Below are 21,290 nucleotides of genomic sequence, written 5' to 3' on the forward strand. Positions count from 1 at the left end.
CATGACAGACTATGGACTATGAGAAACAAACTGAAGACTTCAGAGGGGAGGGAGGTGGGGGAATGGGACAGACTCGTGATGGGTAGTAAGGAGGGCACGTATTGCATGGTGCACTGGGTGTTATACGCAACTAATGAAGCATCGAACTTTACATCGGAAACCGGGGATGTACTGTATGGTGACTAACATAATATAATAAAAAATCATATAAAAAAAAACAACAACAAGGGTTTCTGGGGCCCTACACTGACTACCCCAACCCCAGAGAGGTCAAGAGTGCGAAACTCCTTCTACAGATGATGACCACCATTCTGAAGTTTTTTCCCTCAATTACAGTAAAGCAGTTTAAAAATTCTTATTTCTAGGGGTGCCTGGGTGGCTCAGCCGTTAAGTGTCTGCCTTCGGCTCAGGTCGTGATCCCAGGGTCCTGGGATTGAGCCCCGCATCGGGCTCCCTGCTCCACAGGGAGCCTGCTTCTCCCTCTTGCACTCCCCTTGCTTGTGTTCCCTCTCTGTCTCTCTCTGTCAAATAAATAGATAAAATCTTTTAAAAAAAATTCTTATTTCTAAAGGGACTTACGAGGGTGATAATCAGTAATAAAGGTCACTATACACAAGAATATAAAGTTAGTTCACATGTTCATTCCACCTTTCTCTCAAGGAGTAAATGCGAAGACACTGCAGCTATTATTGGGGGAAGTTAATGTATTTTTTGATTATAGCAGAAGCTGTGGCATTCACCGGATATACTTCACTTTACAGGTGACAACACTAGTCTAGAGTCTACAAGGCAAGTTCTTCAAAGAGAAGCTCTTTTAAGAAAAGCTGGGGAAAGGAGGCAGTTTCTATCATGTCAAAGAGAAACCACCTCTATACCAGAAAGGAGGTGGGAGCCAAGCAGTGGAGGGTTTTTCTTTTGCCAATCAATTTGAAGACTAGCATTTTCTGTACAAACACATCAGATATAATATATAAGACTAGATGAAAATAAGAAGTACTTTCCAAACTGGCTCTTGTCCCTCTCTCCCTGTGTATCTCCTCTCAGCACTCTGTTCAAACGTGACCTCATCAGAAGCCTCTCCTGACTTCCTCATTTATAACAGCCACTCCACCATCACCTCACGATACGTATCTGTATGAGCCAGGGCTCTCCAGAGAAACAAAACCAACAGGATAGGGTGTGTGTGTGTGTGTGTGTGTGTGTGTGTGTGTGTACGCGCACACACACACGTGCATACTGCGAGAGACTGATTTTAAGGAATTGACTTATGCAGTTATAGAGGCTGGAGAGTCCAGAATCCATGGGGTAGACCAGCAGGTCTGATCTAGCAGCCGTCCTCTGGTAATTCCCCCTGCTTCCAGAAAAGCCAGTCTTTTTCAGTTAAAGCCCTAAATGATTGGATGGGGCCCACCCACATTATGGAGGATAATCTGCTTATCCCAAAGTCTACTGATGTAAATGTTAACCTCATCTAAAAAATACCTACAGGGAAACTTCTACAGGGGCGCCTGGGTGGCTCAGTCATTAAGCGTCTACCTTCAGCTCAGGGCATGATCCCACGGTCCTAGGATCGAGCCCCGCATCAGGGTCCCTGCTCCGCTATGAGCCTGCTTCTTCTTCTCCCACTTCCCCTGCTTGTGTTACCTCTCTCGCTGGCTGTCTGTCAAATAAATAAATAAAATCTTTTTAAAAAAAAATTGAACATGCAGCTTCCATATACCAACAAGTGCACTCCCAGGAATTTACTCCAGAGAAACGAAAACTTATGTTCACATAAAAACCTATATATAAATGTTTACAACAGTTTTTTTTTGTTTTTGTTTTTGTTTTTTTTTAAAGAGAGAACACGAGGGAGGGAGCAGAGGGAGAGAGAATCTTAAGCAGGATCCATGCTCAGCATGGGGCTTGATCTCACAACCCTGAGATGATAACCTGAGCCGAAATCAGGAGTCGGACGCTTAACTCACTGAGCCACCCAGGTGCCCCCACAGCTTTATTTTTAATAGTCAAAAACTAGAACAACTCAGATGTCTTTCCCCTGGTGGATGGCTAAATCAACAGTGGTAGAACTATACCATGGAATACTACTTAGTAATAAATAACAACTACTGATAATCCAGCAATCTGGATGAGTCTGTAGAGAATTATGCTGGGTGAAAAGAAAGCCAATCCCAAAGATTACATACAGTATGATTCCACTTACATAACACTCCTGAAGCTGAGTAAAGGGTACATGGGATCTCTTAGTATTAGTTCTTAAAACTCATGAGAATCTGTAATTATCTCAAAATAAAAAGTGTAATTTAAAATAAAGAAAGGGCATCAAAAGCAAAAATAAACAATTGGGACTACACCAAATTTTAGAACTTCTGCACAGCAAAGGAAACCATCCACAAAATGAAAAGGCAACCTATGGAATGGGAGAAAATACCTGCAAAACATGTTTCTGATAAAGAGCTAACATCCAAAATATATAAGGAGCGCATAGAACTTGAACAGCAAAAGTCCCCAAATGATCCAATTAGAAAATGGGCAGAGGATCTGAATAGACATTTTTCCAACGAAGACATCAAGATGGCCAACAGACACATGAAAAGATGCTCAACATCACTCACCATCAGGGACATGGAAATCGAAACCACAACGAGCTACCACCTCACACCTTTCATAACCGCCATTATCAAAAAGATAAGGAACAGCAGATGCTGGCAAGGGTGTGGCGAAAAGAGACTCCTTGTGCACTGCTGGTGGGAATGAAACTGGTTCAACCACTATGGAAACCAATACGGAGGATCCTCAAAAAAATAAAAATGGAACTAAGCTATGATCTAGCAACGCCACTTCTGGGTACATACGCAAAGGTAGTAAAAGCAGGATTTTGAAGGGATACCTACACTCCCATGTTATTACAGCATTACTCACAATAGCCAAGTTATGAAAACAACCTCAGTGTCTATCAATGGATAAATGAATAAATGTGGTAGATGAATGCACTGGAACATTACTTGGCCATGAGAACGGATATCCTGCTGTTTCCAGCAACATGGATGGACCTGAGGGCATTATGCTACATGGAGTAAGTCAGACTGAGAAAGACAAACACTGCATGATCTCACTTGTATGTGGAATCTAAAAGAGCCAAACTCATAAAAACAGAGACTGGAGTGGTGGTTACCAGGAGCTGGGGGGTTGGAGAAAACAGGGGACATTGGTCAAAGAGTATTAACTTCTGGTTATAAGAGTAAGTTCTGGGGATCTAATGTAGAGCTCAGTGATTACAGTTAATACTGTATTGTGAAAAATAAATAGAGCAGAAGTATTTTCAAAAAAAAAAAAAATCACACATCATGAATCCAGGAAACCAGAGGATTCTCTAGTGGAATTTTCAGTATAACTCCATATTATTTTTCAGTGAGACGTTAGACTACATTAGAAAGAATTCTGCAATAACCCCTAGGGCCTAGGTTTTTGCTCAGGCTCTCCTACAATCGCTCTGCAGCTCAGCAATCACTGAAAATCCTGGGAATAGATTTTGACTCCTGTGTTACAGAATGCGACTGAAAAAATTGTCCAGTCACTTTAACAGAGGCCCAAAAGGGACACAGAGACCTGGGGTAAGTCCTTACTTAACTCTTATCAGTTTTTACAGGATGGGATCCTTAAGCATGAGCTAAGTGAGGAAAAGATGGTTCTTACTTGAAAAGAATTGGTCTGGCCTAAGAAACCCACAGTAACCCACTGCCCCAAGAAGTCACCTACTCTAGCCTTCCAGAGAGTTCCACCACCCAAGGGGGAACTCAGGTCCACCCTGATGTGCAGAGCATTACAAAAGAATACTGAACTAAATGGAAATGCTCGAGTACAAAAGGGATGTTGATGGGGTACAGTATGTCACTAATCACTGAGAAGGAAAACAATTAGTTCTTCTGATATGAAACAGGGAAAGGTGGCAAGGTTCGGTCCGAAATCACTTGTCTGCAAACATTTTCCAACGTAAATGTTCAAGTCAAGATCAGGTTACGATGCCCAGTCCAAAGTGTGCCAACAGTATGGCCAGGTTCACATGGACTCTCTTCAGAAAAATTCTGGATCATCAATGTACCTACCCTCCAAGTATACTCTATAATTTGTCATTCACAAAAACTGTACATTAAAGAAATACAAATAACAATGTTCCCCTTTGTATATAACAATAAGAAACAAAACATTCTTGCCAACATTGGGTTTGAGGTGAAACGGAAAAGCCTCTAAGCCCAAGAGAAGGCAGGAAGGCGAACACTGGTGAGTGGGATGAGATTTCTACTGTCCTCTTACAATTCCAGTTGAACGTATCTTACCTCTCCGCAATGTTTTTTGGCCACTTTCTCCAGGTGGGATTTTAACAAATTAACACTTTCATTTGACAGACCTTTGGCATTCTTTAACTCTATTTCAGGGACTCTGGAAAAGAAAGAGACAAAAAGGAGTTACTCCAAAAAGTATGGCCTCTTTGCATTAATATTTGCTAGGTCCAAGCACGGAGCACAGGGATTTCACACAGGCCTCTATACCTCTAGCGCCATCTTCCTCCATTTCCAAGGATTTCAACTGTACCGCAACAATTCTGTCGACACAATGCTTGACATGGGGTCACCTGCTGGTCCTTGAGGTGACCAGACTGAATGGGCCTGATCCTGGCTTGCCCCCCAATATCAATTAACCCAGCTCTCACAGTTCACCCACAAGAGTCCAAGTGCTCTGGGCTCACTCGCGGGCTCCAGCATGAAGCAAGACAAGCACAACCAGGCAAGAGGAAGCCTCGGATGGGGCGCCTGGCTGGCTCGGTCAGTAGAGCATGTGACTCTTGACATCGGGGTTGTGGGTTCGAGCCCCACACTGGGTGTAGAGACTACTTAAAATCTTACAGGAAAAAAAAAGAATGAAGCCTCGGTGATCCACCCAGCATTCCCACCACCTGCCCTGTCACGTCACTCCTGATTGTCAATGCAGTGGAAACACTCGCTCCCCCACTCACAGCTGACTCTACGTGGGCGTGTTCCGCACACTCNACTCTACGTGGGCGTGTTGCTATTACACGGATGCCGAGCACGCCCCTCTTCTCCCCGCCCAGCTCAACACTCTCTATTCAAAGTTTACACAGCCGCTCCTCAGGTTCCCCTTGGTTCCCAATCAATAGATACCCAGGAACAATTCACGGAGATCAAACACACTTTATTTAATTTTACCAAAGAGAACTTGACTCTACTTCCTACCAAGCATTTCCGAGTAAACGATGGTATTTTTATCTTAGCAAAGCCCTTATCATTCACTGTCTCTGTATTCTCTCCATGTTTCAGTGTGACAGATTGCCACAATCCTGATCTACTCGGACAGATGGAAATCTGAGAGAAAAGAGCTTATATATATGAGAAAAAGAACAGAAATGCCAAACAGTCCTGAGTCTATGTACGATCTATCTAACCCAGGACTCTCCCACGCTGGCATTAAGGACAATTTGCAGAAAAAGAAAGTTTTCCTGTACCATGTCATCTCAAAGGATAAGAATGTTCCCCCAATTAACCCAGCCTTACATAATTTCTTCTTAATTCAGCAGTCATTATGTAGCAATATTAACAGAATGACAAAATATCTATCTACAATACTATTAAAATTACAAAAATTTTTTTCCAGCTTTCCCTTTATGCCCTTGGCACAAAATTTATAATTTTATATAGCTGATAGTATAATGTCTACTTCATAAGATTTTTATAATCATTTCCATGTTTTGGTTTTTTTTTTTTTTTAAATCATCCCATATTATTTTTACCAATTGGACACATCAAGATTTACCAGAATGACTATGAGAAACAAACTGGGGGCCTTGGAGGGGAGGGGGTGGGGGAATGGGATAGACTGGTGATGGGTAGTAAGGAGGGCACGTATTGCATGGTGCACTGGGTGTTATACGCAACTAATGAATCACTGAGCTTTACATCAGAAACCGGGGATGTACTGTATGGTGACTAACATAATATAATAAAAAATCATTAAAAAAAATAAAAATAAAAAAGATTTACCAGAATGGTCCTCCAGCACAGTGGTTCCCAACCAGGGGTGGCTGTGCCCCCAGGAGATACCTGTCAATGGCAAGAGGGGAGAGAAACCCCACGCCTGTCACCACATTCCTTCCCTACGCCCCTCTTTCACTGGACTGGTCCTGCACTGCATCCTTTATAGTAAGCTTGTAATTGTAAGTCAAGCGTCTTCCTGAGTTCTACAAGCTGTTCTAACACAGCATCAAACCTGACAAGGGAGTTTAAGGAGTCCGAAAATTCTTGGCCAGCTAATCAGAAATACATGCAAATGGTGTTTGAAATTTTGTGGAACTGAGCCCTTAATCCGTGAAGTCTGCAGGAACTATGCTAGTTCGTGACAAAACTCAACTGGACTGCTGGACACCCAGCTATTTGGTGTCAGGAAAAATAAAACCCAGAGAGGCGCAGTCTTATATTTCTTTCATACATTTGATTACCCTTGAACCAATTCATTAATTAGATACTAAACACCTACTGCATCTATTCTAGGCACAGTGTTAGAGGTAGAAGAGGGTTACTACATTCAAGAAACTCATCTTGACCTTTCTGTACTTTCCTCTTCTCCGTCAGCTGTTAGGGTAACAAATTCCACAAGTTTCCCACCCAGGGTGTAAGGCACGGCTTCCTTTTATTTGTCACCTTCCCTCACGGGTTCCCTGCACAGTAAGCTCAAACCACAAAACGTCATCCTCGCCCATCTGCTTTTCCACATGGAATGTCTGAGGAAAGATTACACGGAATACACACGTACTTCAAAAAGCCAATACTTGACTACTGATGGCCAAAGCTTTTGCTCTGTCAGTGATTCTCATCCAGAGGCAGTACACGTGCAGGGGGAGTTTGAAAATATGTGGGGTGGGGCGCCTGGGTGGCTCAGTTAAGGGTCTGCCTTCGGCTCAGGTCATGATCCCAGGGTCCAGGGATCAAGCCCCGCATCGGGCTCCCTGCTCAGTGGGGAGCCTGCTTCTCTCTCTCCTCCTACCCCTCCCCCCACTTGTGCTCCTCCTCGCGCTCTCTCTCAAATAAAAAAAATCTTTTTAAAAAAGAATGTGTGCGGGGTTTTGTGGTTGTCTCACACATTGCAGAGCACTTGTACAGCCAGGGATCCTACACACCCTGCATCACGGGCCAGCCCTGCACGGTGGAGACCCATCAGCAGGACCTCTAGAAACAACAGTGTGACTCTAATCTCCTTCTTCCTCTAGGAAGTAAAACTCCCAAAAAGCTATTCTAAGTCCTAATGCCAACCATACTTTAAACCTAAGTATACAAGGGCGCCTGGGTGGCTCAGCTGGTTATGTGTCCAACTCTTGATTTCGGCTCAGGTCATGATCTCAGAGTCGTGGGACTGACCCCACAACAGTCTCTGTGCTGGGTGGGGAGTCTGCTTGAGGATTCTCTTGCATTCTCCCTCTGCCCCCCCCCACCCTCTAAAAACAAAACAAAACTAAGTATACAAGGGCTCTACTAGTCCTCATGACCTTATCCTTTTCTTCTAAGACTGTTCCTCTTCCCAATTTATGAAGAATTAAACAAAAATCAACACCCCTCACCCCGTTCATGCTCTCTCAAATAAATAAAAAAATTTAAAGATTTTTTTTGTTGTTTATTTATGTGACAGAGAGACAGCCAGCGAGAGAGGGAACACAGCAGGGGAGTGGGAGAGGAAGAAGCAGGCTCCCAGCGGAGGAGCCTGATGTGGGACTCAATCCCGGAACGCTGGGATCGCGCCCTGAGCCGAAGGCAGACGCTTAACGACTGTGCTACCCAGGCGCCCCTCAAATAAATAAAATCTTAAAAAAAAATTTTTTTTAAGTGAACACATTAGAGAAAACAAACAATTACTCACAGAGCAAATGTTCATATCTGGAGTGAGTACTCTACAACTATAAGCAGACTTAACATGAGACAGGTTTCACAAAAATGTCTACTGCTGATGTAGTTTCGATGAGATATATGTGACAGGACATGAAATTTTAAGGGGAATACAGGCAGGAAGGAGAAAATATCAATAACGTGTCTGTTTCTATGTTGTGAAAACACAGAAGTGGTATCACAGGGACGGTCCTCATAAATGTACTCACACGTCTGGGTACGTTGGTGGGCATCTAACCCTCAAATCCACCTGCACGTATACTTCTTCACCAGTCAGGCCCTGAGGGTACAAAACTAAATTGATTTCAGGGGGCTCGTTGACCTAAAAGAGAAAAAGCAAAAAAAAAAAAATTTTTTTTTTTTTTTGACTGCAGAGCCAGTTATTAGCAATTAAGACAATGAGCATCTTAGCTTGAACATCCTACTTTCTAAATAGTACGTGCAACTGTACTTTCATGTGGGTATTCGGTCACCTTTTCCTAAAGCGTGGTTTAAAAACAAAACCTATGACACAGAGACTGTATCTTCCTTTTCAAAGTTATCTAAGAGGTGAAGCAAAATGTTCCATGGAGCTTCTATTCATTCACATCCTACGGAGTACCAGTCACGTGATTATGCATGGGTACCGTTCTAGAGGCTCGGAGCACAGGGGTCAATTTGGACAGACATGGGTCCAACCAGCCAACTGAGAAGACAAGTGCGTATTCTCCATAGTGATGAGCGTGCCATAAAGAAAATCAGGCAGAGTAATGGAATGCAGCAGTGAGGGAGATTTTCAGACAGGTGGGTCAGGGGCCTTTCGAGCAGGGGAAACTTCAGTTGAAATATGAATACTGAGATAATGACAAGTGAAAGCCTTAACATGGAAATCTGATGGCTCGTCTAAACGTGGATATGCTCTCACCCAACTGCTTTTCGCCAAAAAAACTAAATACCCCATTTATTCTTTATTAAATATGCTTTTTCCAAAAACTGTTTGAGGCAATTAATATCATCTGTACATCATGAGAGAAGAGAGGCTGAGGGAAGAAATATTTACTCTCATGGTCCAGGCACTTCACCAACTCTGCAGGTGAGTACCGGCGCGTTTTACAGGTAAAGCAGCTCGAGCTCAGAATTTCAGTCTCTTGCCCACAGACACATGGCGACAAGGCTGGATTTCAGATCCAACTTCGGCTCCCAAGCCTGTGTCTTTTTCACCAGCCACTCCCTTGTTAGCGCCAATGAGGAGCTGCTGTGGCTGAGCCTTGGCTTTGTCTTGGAACACTCAGGTGGCCAGGATAAAAAGGGAAATGGGACATTATTTCACATTTCCCAGAAAAGGAAAAGCACAAAAAATCGGGGGGAGGGGGAAGGCAACAAAGTACGTAGCGACACTAAATTCTATCAGGTATTTACAACATACAGTACCCTGAATTATATGATAAACAAAAATATCATCAGTGATGTGTATAATATATGAAAGCTTGGTTTTCATATGGCCTTATCCTCATGCTCGGTCAAAGCTGCAGGTCAGGCACCAGGAAAGCACAGGTCTGTGAATGTGGTTAAATATCCCGTGACCCATGAAGTCTTCTATGTGCTCATTCAGCCATCTCACCTCCTCACCCACAGGGACGGGCCTGGGCTCTGTCAGGCACTGTGAGCACACAGAAGGGAGTAAACAGACATGGTTCCGGCTGTCGTGGAACTTCCAGTTCGGTGGGGGGAAAACAAACAATACACATGCAAGTTCAAGTTCAGAAAGTGCTACCGAAGAGAAGACGTGACGTGATGGAATCAGCCGCCCCAGGATAGGCCACTTTGGTATAAGGATTATTTTGAGCAAAGGGTACTTGAAAATAGAAGGTGCAAGAAGGGCCCTCTGACCTCCTCTGTCCTTCCAGAAAACAGGAGATAAAACACCCATGTGAAAGATGCCCTCCTACACTGGAAAGAAAGAAAGATTCTTATTATCAGAGACAGAACACCGAGGCCTAGAGAATTCTGTACAAACAGACTTGGCAAAATAACTGACCTTTCTTCAGTCTCCCTGTATATTTGTTACTTTTCCACAATTGCCTCTCTTTGTTCAACGTACCCTGTAAAAACATTTAAGTCTGGCCACTCCTTCGGGTCTTCATTACCCTATGGGGTTTCCAATGTGTACGTAAAAATCTGCGTGCTATTCTCCTGTCTGCCTCATGTCGATTTAATTCTCAGACCTAGCCAGAGACCCTCAAAGGACAAAAGTGGCATCTTGTCTCCCTCCACTCTACTTATTAGAGAATGGCCCACAGTGGGTGTGAGGGAAAATACTCGGACGTGGTCATCAGGAAGACCTGAGTACATGGCACTGAAGGTGAGACAAGCCAGAGACCCAGCATTCCGGAGCAGGGAAGAGCACGTAAAGAGGTTCAAAGTGAACAAGAGGTTGATGTATTCCAAAAAGCCCAAGGCAGGCCAGTGCGTCTGGAACACAGGAGGAAGGGGGGACACCAAGTGAAGAAAAGGAAAGGTGTACTTGAGATAAAGCAGACAGAGAGACTGGGCCTCGAGGGAGGGAAACAGAAGGAAAGTGTCTTGTCACAGATGCTCCCAGGCTGAGTAGGATGAGGACAGGGAGCATCCACTGCTGGGGTAACATGGGACCATATAGGTGACCATGCCAAGAGCGGACTCCATGGGCACTGAATGCAAGCCCTAGTGTGATAAGGAGTGAATGCTGCGTAAGGAGGAGGACTGGCCACGTCTGGATGAGTCCTTCAAGGAGGTTTACGGGGCACCTGGGTGGCACAGCGGTTGAGCGTCTGCCTTCAGCTCAGGGCGTGATCCCGGCGTTCTGGGATCGAGCCCCACATCAGGCTCCTCCGCTATGAGCCTGCTTCTTCCTCTCCCACTCCCCCTGCTTGTGTTCCCTCTCTCGCTGGCTGTCTCTATCTCTGTCGAATAAATAAATAAAATCTTAAAAAAAAAAAAAGGAGGTTTAGGCGTTAAGGGGACAGAGAATGGGGCCACAGATGGAGGAGGATGTGAAATCGAGGGAGAAACCTCTTGTTCTGTCTTAAAGATAGTAGAGCATGTGAGGATGTGGATGAGAATTTTATGGAAGAGTAGGAAAGAAACAAAATTAGGATCTGTCAGAGAGCAGATGGTGATGGGCACAGGACAGACAGGAGGAGGGGCCCTTCCCTAGAAGGACAGAGGACATGAGAAGTAGCAGCAGGTAGAGGCTGGTAGGTGTCCTCCAAGGAACCTCAAAGATTTGAGCATGAGAATGAACTAACGGGGCTCCAGGCCTCCTGTTCCCCTCCTACCAGGGCAGGCCAGCTGCTCTCTGCTTTAGCTCTGAGACAGAATTCTGCACAGGAAGCATTTAGCTAAGAGCATTTGAAACCGGCAGCTGCTAGGAAGAAAAGCAAAGACTATTGCCTTGACCAGTCTCCTCAAACAACCTCTCTTGTGGAAGAATTTTTTATTATAGAAATTTTCAAACAAAAGCTGATAATGATATAGATACAGATCCAACAATTACCCACTTATGGCCAACACTGAGTATCTATATGTTACCTCTACTCCCAAATACCACCTGAGATGATTTTGAAGTAAATCCTACCGACCCATCTTTGCCATGTTACTGTTACTCATTTTCTTTTTTTTTAAAGATGTTATTTATTACTTGTCAGAGAGAGCGAGCACAAGCAGGGGGAGCAGCAGGCAGAGCAGGCAGGGGGAGAAGCAGGCTCCCCGCTGAGCAAGGAGCCCAATGCAGGACTCGATCCCAGGACCCTGGGATCATGACCCGAGCCAAGGGCAGCCACTTAACTGAGAGCCACCCAGGCATCCCTGTTACTCATTTTCTAACAAGAATCCAGCTCTGTAGGGAGGTTATATATGTCCATTTTACAGATGTAAACACTGAGAGAAAGGCTAGCTAGACTCAAAATTTTACCAGTGCTTTCTCTACCAGCTCAAAGCTTTACAGCTTTTTCATCTCACAGCCCACAAATTTTGGAGAGATATGATCACCAACTTAAAATTTTATCACGAAAATACTTTTTGGGGGGTGCCTGGCTGTCTCAGTAAGTAAAGCATGTGATTCTTGATCTCAGGGTCGTGAGTTCAAGCCCCACACTGGGTGTGGAACATACTTAAAAGAAACAAAAAAAAGGACACCTGCGTGGCTCAGACAGTTAAGTATCTGCCTTGCGCTCAGGTCATGACCCCAGGTTCCAGCCCCATGTCAGCACGGAGTCTGTTTCTCCCTCTCCCCCTCCGCCTGCTTATGCCCTCTCTCTCTAAAATATATAAAATCTTTTTTAAAGAAAGAAAGAAAAGGAAAATCCATTTTTGCTCCCTCTTTATTGTATATATTATAACACTTTGGAAAACAGTACTTTATTTTTTTAATTTTTTTTTATTATATTCTGTTAGTCACCATACAGTACATCCCCGGTTTCCGATGTAAAGTTCAATGATTCATTAGTTGCGTATAACACCCAGTGCACCATGCAATACGTGCCCTCCTTACTACCCATCACCAGCCTATCCCATTCCCCCACCCTCAAATAAATCAATCTTAAAAGAAGAAAAACCAATGAGAATACTGCTCTAAATCCATAATGACTGAGAGCTTAAAAGAGGCAAAAGAAATAAGAAGAAAATAAGGGTAAACTCCATACCAATGGTTTGCTTCAAGTAAAATACTAAAGACTTAAAGCACAATGTGAAAGAGATTAAGTCAAGATGTTACAATGCAAGCACATCACCCAGGAGTAACAGCAGACCTTTTGTTTTTGAAGCAACAAAATTAGGGTAGCCCTCTATAGCTGCAAGGAGCAAGAATTATGTAAATATAAGAACTAAAATTGTCAACAAGCCAGGGATGCCTGGGTGGCTCAGTCAGTTAAGTGTCTGCCTTCAGCTCAGGTCATGATCTCGGGGTCCTGCGATGGAGCCCCGCCTTGGGCTCCCTGCTCAGAGGCGAGTCTGCTTCTCCTTCTGCCTGCCCCACCCCCTGCTTGTGCTTGCACACTCTCTCTCTGAAAATCTTTTAAAAAAATAAAAAATAAAGAAAATAAAAACAATAAATAAATAAATAAAATTATCAACAAGCCGTAAAGTAGAAACTACAAATATAAACCAAAGGATATGGGCGCCTGGGTGGCTCAGTCGGCTGAGCATCTGACTCTTGATTTCGGCTCAGGTCACAATCTTGGGGTTGTGGGATCAATCCCCACATCAGGCTCTGCGTTCAGCACAGAGTCTGCTTGTCCCTCTCCGAACCCCTGCTCGCTCATATGCTCGCTCTCAAATAAATAAATAAAATCTTTTAAAAAAGGATGAAAGAACCAACACATGCAACTTCATCCATTTCTCCTTCCTGCTGACTGGAACCCAGATATGATGGCTGGAGTTCAGACAGCCATTCTGGACCACGAGGGGCACATTAAGGACGGTGAAACAATTTAGAAAAAGCCCAAGACCCCTGACTTGTGCATGCAGAAAAACGAACTTTGTTGTTAAGTTTTCTATAATATGTAGCCAAACATAATACTAACCAATACAGGCATATTGAGGGGGAAAAAAGGGGAAAAAAACCAAAAAGGTCAGGAAACAATGACTTTAGAGGTAAGAGCAGAATATTTGCCAGGCTTTCCTTGAGCAAACTGAGGGATGTTTCAACATAAAAAGAGGCTTTTATGCAGGATTCCACACATGAGCTCACATTAGGGAATTCAAGGGGTCCTGGAGCTGAACAGGACTTGATTAAAAAATGATAACAAGTAGGATGTGCTGGGGACTGGGGTGGGTAGGGCCTCCTTCATGCGTTTTAGAATGGTGCTGATAAAATTCTTTGACTTAATCTGTATAAGGAAATAATGAATTCCTGGAATTCAAGTATTTACAGAGTAAGGGATAACTAAAAAAATTTTGAGAGCACTAAAGGAGAGGAAAACACAATGCAGAATGTATCAGACATAAAATATAGAAACTACAAAATATACATTAAAAAACCAATTTGTGTTGAAGACTGAAATGCAAGTGACCTGAAAGCAGCATAAGGAGGAGTAATGGTGAGAAGGTCACAGACGATGACAGTAAGACGTGCCTTGTATGTGTTCCATCTTGGGAACAGGAAGCTGGATACTCCCCTGGACTGTAATAAAATAGCCAAACCACTCCTCAGACATAAAAAGGGGAAAAAGTGATGTAAACTCAATTCTAAAAAGTAAGAGAGGGGCACCTGGGTGGCTCTGATGGTTGAGTCTGCCTTCGGCTCATGTCATAATCCCGGGGTCCTGGGATCAAGCCCCGCATCAGGCTCCCTGCTCAGCAGGAGCCTGCTTCTCCCTCTGCCTTTGCTCCCCTGTGCCTGCTCTCTCACTCACTCCATCTCAAATAAATAAATAAAATTTTAAAAAATTAAAATAAAAAAATAAAAAGAGAGCTAATGCTCATTTGGACTCACTGAAACAAACATTAGCTGAATCTTTAAGAAACAAAACCCAAGGATCTTAAAATACCCCAAAGGATTAGAACACTGATCTCGAGGATGCCTTCCCAGCAAAGTGCATGCCTCCCAGAGGAGACCTAGGCCAGGGATGTCAGACAAGCCTGCTGTTCAGCCTGAACCTGCTTTTCTCTGGACACTTCCTAACCAGGCCCAACAAAATAAACCGGATTAAGAATGTGTCTGTTTCTGTTAAGAGAACTGGAGTAAAAAACAGAACTACTAAAAATTGAGAATTTTGTTAATGATGCCACATAGCAGCAAACCTTTTGGTTCCAAGGCTGAAGCATGAGGGTTAATGGCAGCCCATGATTAAATTTCATGGATTGGGGGTGCCTGGGTGGCTCAGTGGGTTAAGCGTCTGCCTTCAGCTCAGGTCATGATTCTGGGATTCTGGGACTGAGTCAGGCTCCCTGTTCAGTGGGGAGTCTGCTTCTCCCTCTCCCTCTGCGTGCTTGTTCTCTCTCTCAAATAAATAAATCTTTTTAAAAAATTCACTGGAGAGGCACCTGGGTGGCTCAGTCGTTAAGTGTCTGCCTTCGGCTCAGGGCATGATCCCGGCATTCTGGGATCGAACCCCACATCAGGCTCTCTGCTGGGAGCCTGCTTCTTCCTCTCCCACTTGCCCTGCTTATGTTCCCCCTCTCTCTGACTCTCTCTCTGTCAAATAAATAAATAAATAAGATCTTTAAAAAAAATCACTGGATTACAAGATAAGCAGCAGATAAGGATGACATCTGGGAAATTAAAACTACTAACACAATTTTCTGCACAACAACATAAATATGCTTAACACTACTGAACTGTACTCTGAGAAATGGTTAAGATGGTAAATTCTGTGGTATGTGTTTTTTACGTATATAAAAAGTTACATGATTCAAATCACTTTCAGGTGGTTGGCCTAGAACTGTTACCTAGGATTCTACTAATCACATCCTCCTTAAATTTTGATGGCCAGACTTGGCTCAATGTGGCCTCTTTCTCACACACTTTAGATCTCATATTCTGTAAAGTGGAGAGAAACTATTCTAGAACAAATCTAGAAATAAAGTAACATGTGCAAGATAATCTGAGCAAGTTTCTGATTTTAAGTCTGCAAAGAAGTAAAAAATAAAAATGACAGTAAAAGCACAGAAAAAGGAAATTAGGTAATGAATGTTTAAACCTAAAAAAAAAAAACAAAAACAAAAACCAAAAAACAGTTCACCCATTCTCCCCTCTGCCCTCCAAGCAAACACCAATCTGTTCTCTGCATCTATGAGCTTGGCTTATTTTAAAATTTTTAAATATTTTTAGATTCTACATGTAAGAGAGATTATGCTGTATTTGTCTTTCTCTGATTTTATGTTAAATGCCTTAATCGCTGATTTCCCCCCATATCTCCTTTTCTAAAAATGAGTATTTTTTTTAAAGATTTTATTTATTTATTCATTTGAGAGAGAGAAAGAGCATGAGCAGGGGGAAGGGCAAAGGGACAAGGAGGGAGGGAGAGAATCTTTTTTTTTTTTTTTTTAAGATTTTATTTATTTATTTGACAGAGAGGCAGCCAGCGAGAGAAGGAACACAAGCAGGGGGAGTGGGAGAGGAAGAAGCAGGCTCCCAGAGGAGGAGCCTGATGTGCGACTCGATCTCAGGACTCTGGGATCACACCCTGGGCCGAAGGCAGACATTTAACGACTGAGCCACCAAGGTGCCCCTAAAAATGAGTATTTTCTATAACTGACTGTAAAANTCAGGACTCTGGGATCACACCCTGGGCCAAAGGCAGACATTTAACGACTGAGCCACCAAGGTGCCCCTAAAAATGAGTATTTTCTATAACTGACTGTAAAAATCACCAAGTTCATTCACCTTCTCACTTAAGTATTTGCCTATCTGTCTGGTTAGAGAGAATTCTTGAACAATGTTAGAATTTAATAGACTACAGCTCCATTTTAAACATATGTGAAAACAGATTAAAGACTTATATGTGAGATGTGAAACCATCAACCTCTTAGAAGAAAACGTGCACAGTAATTGCTTTGACATAGGCCTTAGCAACATTTTTCTAGCTGTGTCTCCTCAGGCAAGGGAAACAAAAGCAAAAATAAACTACTGGGATATCAAAATAAAAAGCTTTTGCACAGGGGCACCTGGCTGGCTCAGTCAGTAGAGCATGGAGCTCTTGACCTTGGGGTTGTGAGTTCAAGCCCCACGTTGGGTATAGAGATCACTTAAAAAAATAAAGTCTTAAGGGCGCCTGGGTGGCTCAATCAGTTAAGCGTCCGCCTTTGGCTCAGATCATGATGCCTGGGATCCAGCCTCACATCAGGCTCCCTGCTCAGCAGGGAGCCTCCTTCTCCCTCTGCCTGCCGCTCCCCCTGCTTGGGCTCACGCTCGCTCGCTCTCTCTGTGTGTCAAATAAATAAATAAAGTTTTAAAAAAGAAAGATTTTATCTATTTGTGACAACATGGTTGACCTAGAGGGTATTACGCTCAGTGAAATAAGTCTGACAGAGAAAGACAAAAACCATATGACTTGTACGTGGAATCTAAAAAACAAAGAACAAAATAAGCAAACAAAAAGCGGAAACAGACTCCTAAAGACAGAGAACAAACTGAGTGAAGGGAAGTGGGGAGATGAACAGACCCAGAGAAAGGAAGTAGGAGATAGAGGCTTCCAGGTATGGAAGGAATAAAGGAATAAAAGAGTTTCAAAAGTACGGGGGCGGGGGGCGCCTGGGTGGCACAGCGGTTAAGCGGCTGCCTTCGGCTCCGGGCGTGATCCCGGCGTTATGGGATCAGCCCCATATCAGGCTCTTCCGCTATGAGCCTGCCTCTTCCTCTCCCACTCCCCCTGCTTGTGTTCCCTCTCTCGCTGGCTGTCTCTATCTCTGTCAAATAAATAAATAAAATCTTTTTTTTAAAAAAGTACGGGGGCGGGGCTGGGTTAGTCTGTTAAGTATACAACTCTTGATCTCAGCTCAGGTCTTGATCTCAGGGCTATGAGTTCAAGCCCCAGTTTGGGCTCCATGNGGGGGCGGGGCTGGGTTAGTCTGTTAAATATACAACTCTTGATCTCAGCTCAGGTCTTGATCTCAGGGCTATGAGTTCAAGCCCCAGTTTGGGCTCCATGCTGGGTGTGGCGCCTACTTAAAAAACAAAAGTACAGGGGCGCCTGGGTGGCACAGCGGTTAAGCGTCTGCCTTCGGCTCAGGGCATGATCCCGGCGTTGTGGGATCGAGCCCCACGTCAGGCTCCTCTGCTATGAGCCTGCTTCTTCCTCTCCCACTCCCCCTGCTTGTGTTCCCTCTCTCGCTGGCTGTCTCTATCTCTGTCAAATAAATAAATAAAATCTTTAAAAAAAAAAAAAGTAGCATAGGGAATATAGTCAATGGTATTCTAGTAGGTTACATGGTAACAGTAGCTACACTTGTAGTGAGCACGGCATAATGCACAGAAGTATAGAAACACTGTTGTAGACTTGAAGCTAATGTAACATTGTGCGTCAATTATACTTCAATAAAAAAATAAATGAACACGAAAATATTCAGAATCTGAATTTTCCCCAAATTAAATATATACAATGTTATTCCACTAAGAATACCACCGTAAGTTTTTGAATCAGGCAAGCTGATTCTAAAGTTCATAAGGAAAAACTACAGTGAAACTAGTCAGGAAAACTCTATAAAGTAAATAAATGATAACCACACTGAATACCAAATAAGGCTTGTTATAAATCTATTATAATTAAAGCAATGTGGTGGTAGCGCTTAAACAGATTAATAATGGCGTAAAGAGGGGAGGGAGGGGGAGAAAGAAAATAGACAATATAGTGGGGAAAGGTGTTTCATTCATGTGTGGCAAAGATGAAAGAGCCTGCTGTTTACAATGTTGGTGAAGATGTAGGAAAACAAGGGCTCTCATACACTACTGGCGGGCCCAGAGATAGAAGCAGCAAGCTTTTGGGAGGGAACTTTGCAATAGATACCAAATTATAAATTAACAGCCCCTTTGCCAACATGGAAAATAAGCCAAGATAATAATAATATATATATATAACTCAAGAGTAAATTGTATTTTAACCTAGTGGTGTCCAAACTTTTTTACTATGTAAAATAATTATTAGCATTCATTCCCAAAACGCTTATTTATAAATGATTTTACATATGCTAGTAAACTGACACCTCTGAAACCTACATTCTAACACATACCCCAAAAGAAGTCAAAGAAACCTGAAGTTTATTCAGGTCAACAAATTCTAACTTGAATTTATTAGCAGCAAATTTGGCCTGACCTGACAAGAGGCTATTAATAGCCTTTATTTACCCCAGTCATGTGAATATTTGTGTTTCATTGTGTTTAATTTTGGATGCTGCCCCCACTACCCCCATACCAAGCGGGGTGTTAGGTAAGATATGGAATGTGTACACATGAACGTGAACACAAACACTTCTGAATTTTGAAACCCGAGAGTTCTCTAGGGTTTTGGATAAAGGATTGTGGGCCTGCCTACTCTTTCCCTTAAGACGGGCACACAGGTGATAATAAGTACTTGCTGAATGACGCACTCTGATTTCATTGTTAATGGCCAGCAGTTATTTGCCTGTGAGGCCTATGAAAGTGTGTAGGCTATTCACCCTGTGCCGGGAACCACAGACAGCTATTTGAATTCTTCTGCCTGCTTGTTAGTTTCTGTTTGCTTTTGTCAATCTTCTATCTGTGTTAGAAAGGTCACCAACTGCAAATTCTGAGATTATTGATACCCCTACCTACAGCAGCTCCTTTCTCCTTTCTTTCTGTAACCTTAGAACAAGATAACTAAGCATGTATAAAGTAAATAAAAGTGGCTCTGGGCGCCTGGGGGCTCAGCCGGTTAAACATCTGTCTTCCACTCAGGTCATGATGGGGTTCTGGGATCCAGCCTCGAGTTGGCCTTCTGCTCACCTGGGAGACTACTTCTCCTGGGATCCCCCTGCTTGTACTCTCTCTCTCGAATAAATAAAATAAAAAAAATATATATTTTTTAAAGTGGCTCCGAAGGGGGTCTTACAGACTTTGCCTTGAGTCCATGGGTACACTTTGTGACTCCCATTTTGGCTGCTTAATGGGCCTACTTCCTGGTTCTCAATGTTTGGAAAGACAGAAGTTACCAGATCACCAGAATGTTACATTATTTTAGTGTAAGGATGTAAAAGGGGGATATTTACAATTTTATTAATAAGGTTAAAAAAAAAACAACCTTGAAATTAAGCACTAGAGAAGTAAGCTCCCTGAGGGCAAGAGCTTTGATGTGTTTTGCCCTGGACTGTGTTCCTGACGCCCAGTACAATAAATATTTAATGAAGGAAGAAGCACTTTGAGTGAGAGGGAGAATGTTCTGCTCCGACAGCTGCAGAAAATCCTATCTGTTGAGGAAATCCTAGACACAGGCAGATGTGAAATGCAGGAATGACAGACAGGTGAAGGAAGAGACTACCTTTTAAACGATACTATTCAGAGATAATTTTTCAAAGATGGGGGAGCAGCGTCAGCTGCTTAGAATGAGCCTTTACTCCCAGACAATAGGGAAAATAGTATTTTAAACCAAATGTCATTTAAAAGGTCTAAACTCAGCGCACTCCTCCATTAGGGCTAACATGAATGTGTTCTATACTCTGTAAGTGCCTTCAAGGAAGTTCCTCCAAGCCGGAAAACAGGATGCCTGGGGAGTACAGCGGGGTTTACACGGTTTATAGTTTTGAACACCACGGAGGGTGAGACTTGCAGGAAACAGTGATGCGGGGGAAGGCGGGGGATCAGTAAGGTGTGTGCAAGCACCCCCGAAACGTTGCCGGAACAAAGTTGGAATGGCTCTCTGTGATGCACTGTGGCATCAAATTCAAGGGCTTTCAGCCGGCGGGGACTAAAGGCAAGGCTGGAAGGAGGCAGGGAGGTTACCGGTGCCAGTGGAAATGAGAACTGTTAGGGAAGGCAGAGGAGCCGACCTGGAGAAAAGGCTGTGGAGAGAATTCGGCCCAGGTGGGGGTTCTGGAGACCCCGCCGAGCGGGTGCAAGGACAAAACGTAAGCGTGGGTGGAATCGGGAGGGACTAAAGGACTTAAGGATCGTAAAAAGGGCCGGGCGCTCTGCGTCTGCAAGGCCGGTCGGGCCAGGGGAAGTCGCGCCTAGAAAAGACTGGGCCGCAACACCCCAGCACCGCCCGTACCAGCCACGTTCCTACCGATTTGCACGCGTCCGGTCGCAGGTCCTGGAAGTCGGCGCCGTAGATGGCCTCCAGAGCCTGCAGCTCATGCTCCTGCCGCTGCGGGTAGCTCTCCGGCGGCTCGTCCCGGCCGCGCCCGGGGGCCCCACGGCCCCCAGCCATGGCGACGCGGTGGCCCAGGCCGGGCGGCCTTGCGGTGGCGGTGGTGGGCACCCGGCGGGCTCCGGGGCTGGGCTCCGCTCACCAGACTGGCCCCCGCTCACCAGACTGGCCCGTGGGCGGGGCTCCGCGCCGGGGGCAGGTCCGTGGGTGGGGGCTGCGCGCCGGGACTGGGCTGCGCGTCGGGGGCGGGCCCGGGGGCGGAGCGGAGCGGAGCGTCCAGAATTGGGTTCAGCGGCGGGAGGACCTGGGTCGCGGAAGCAAGGGAATAAGGCCGCGGTATGGCTTTGCTTACTAATTGCTGGAGAGCTAGAGCAGAGCAATCTGCGGGAACGTGGGAAATTAAATCACTCAGAATGGAATGATAATGCCAGATGTTTCACGAAATGCCTGGAGCCTCTTTACCTCAGCACAGATAGTAAGAGGAAACTCAAAGGGCAGACTTTGATAGGTTTTCAAGTCACTTAGGGTCTAACCTTGATCATTCCCACAAGACTACTAGGAG

At 44.1% G+C, this 21,290-nt stretch overlaps 1 protein-coding gene across 4 annotated transcripts in view; it reads right to left on the reverse strand.

Moving 5' to 3' along the window:
* Window positions 1-20,909, reverse strand: part of EIF2AK4 (eukaryotic translation initiation factor 2 alpha kinase 4) — a 104,327-nt gene extending 83,418 nt beyond the window's left edge. For 3 of the 4 annotated variants that reach the window (XM_034661176.1, XM_034661177.1, XM_034661178.1), the window contains exons 1-3: window positions 20,645-20,909; window positions 8,159-8,271; window positions 4,338-4,440 (exon numbers count right to left, since the gene is read on the reverse strand). In XM_034661176.1, the coding sequence (XP_034517067.1) occupies window positions 4,338-4,440; window positions 8,159-8,271; window positions 20,645-20,788 (360 nt within the window). In that variant the 5' untranslated portion in view covers window positions 20,789-20,909. The remainder of the gene's footprint in view (window positions 1-4,337; window positions 4,441-8,158; window positions 8,272-20,644) is intronic. The other variant, XM_034661175.1, reaches the window with a different exon arrangement.
* Between the last annotated feature and the right edge of the window lie 381 nt (window positions 20,910-21,290).

Source organism: Ailuropoda melanoleuca, chromosome 5 (genome assembly GCF_002007445.2).
Source record: "Ailuropoda melanoleuca isolate Jingjing chromosome 5, ASM200744v2, whole genome shotgun sequence".
In the NCBI taxonomy this organism is placed as follows: Eukaryota; Metazoa; Chordata; class Mammalia; order Carnivora; family Ursidae; genus Ailuropoda; species Ailuropoda melanoleuca.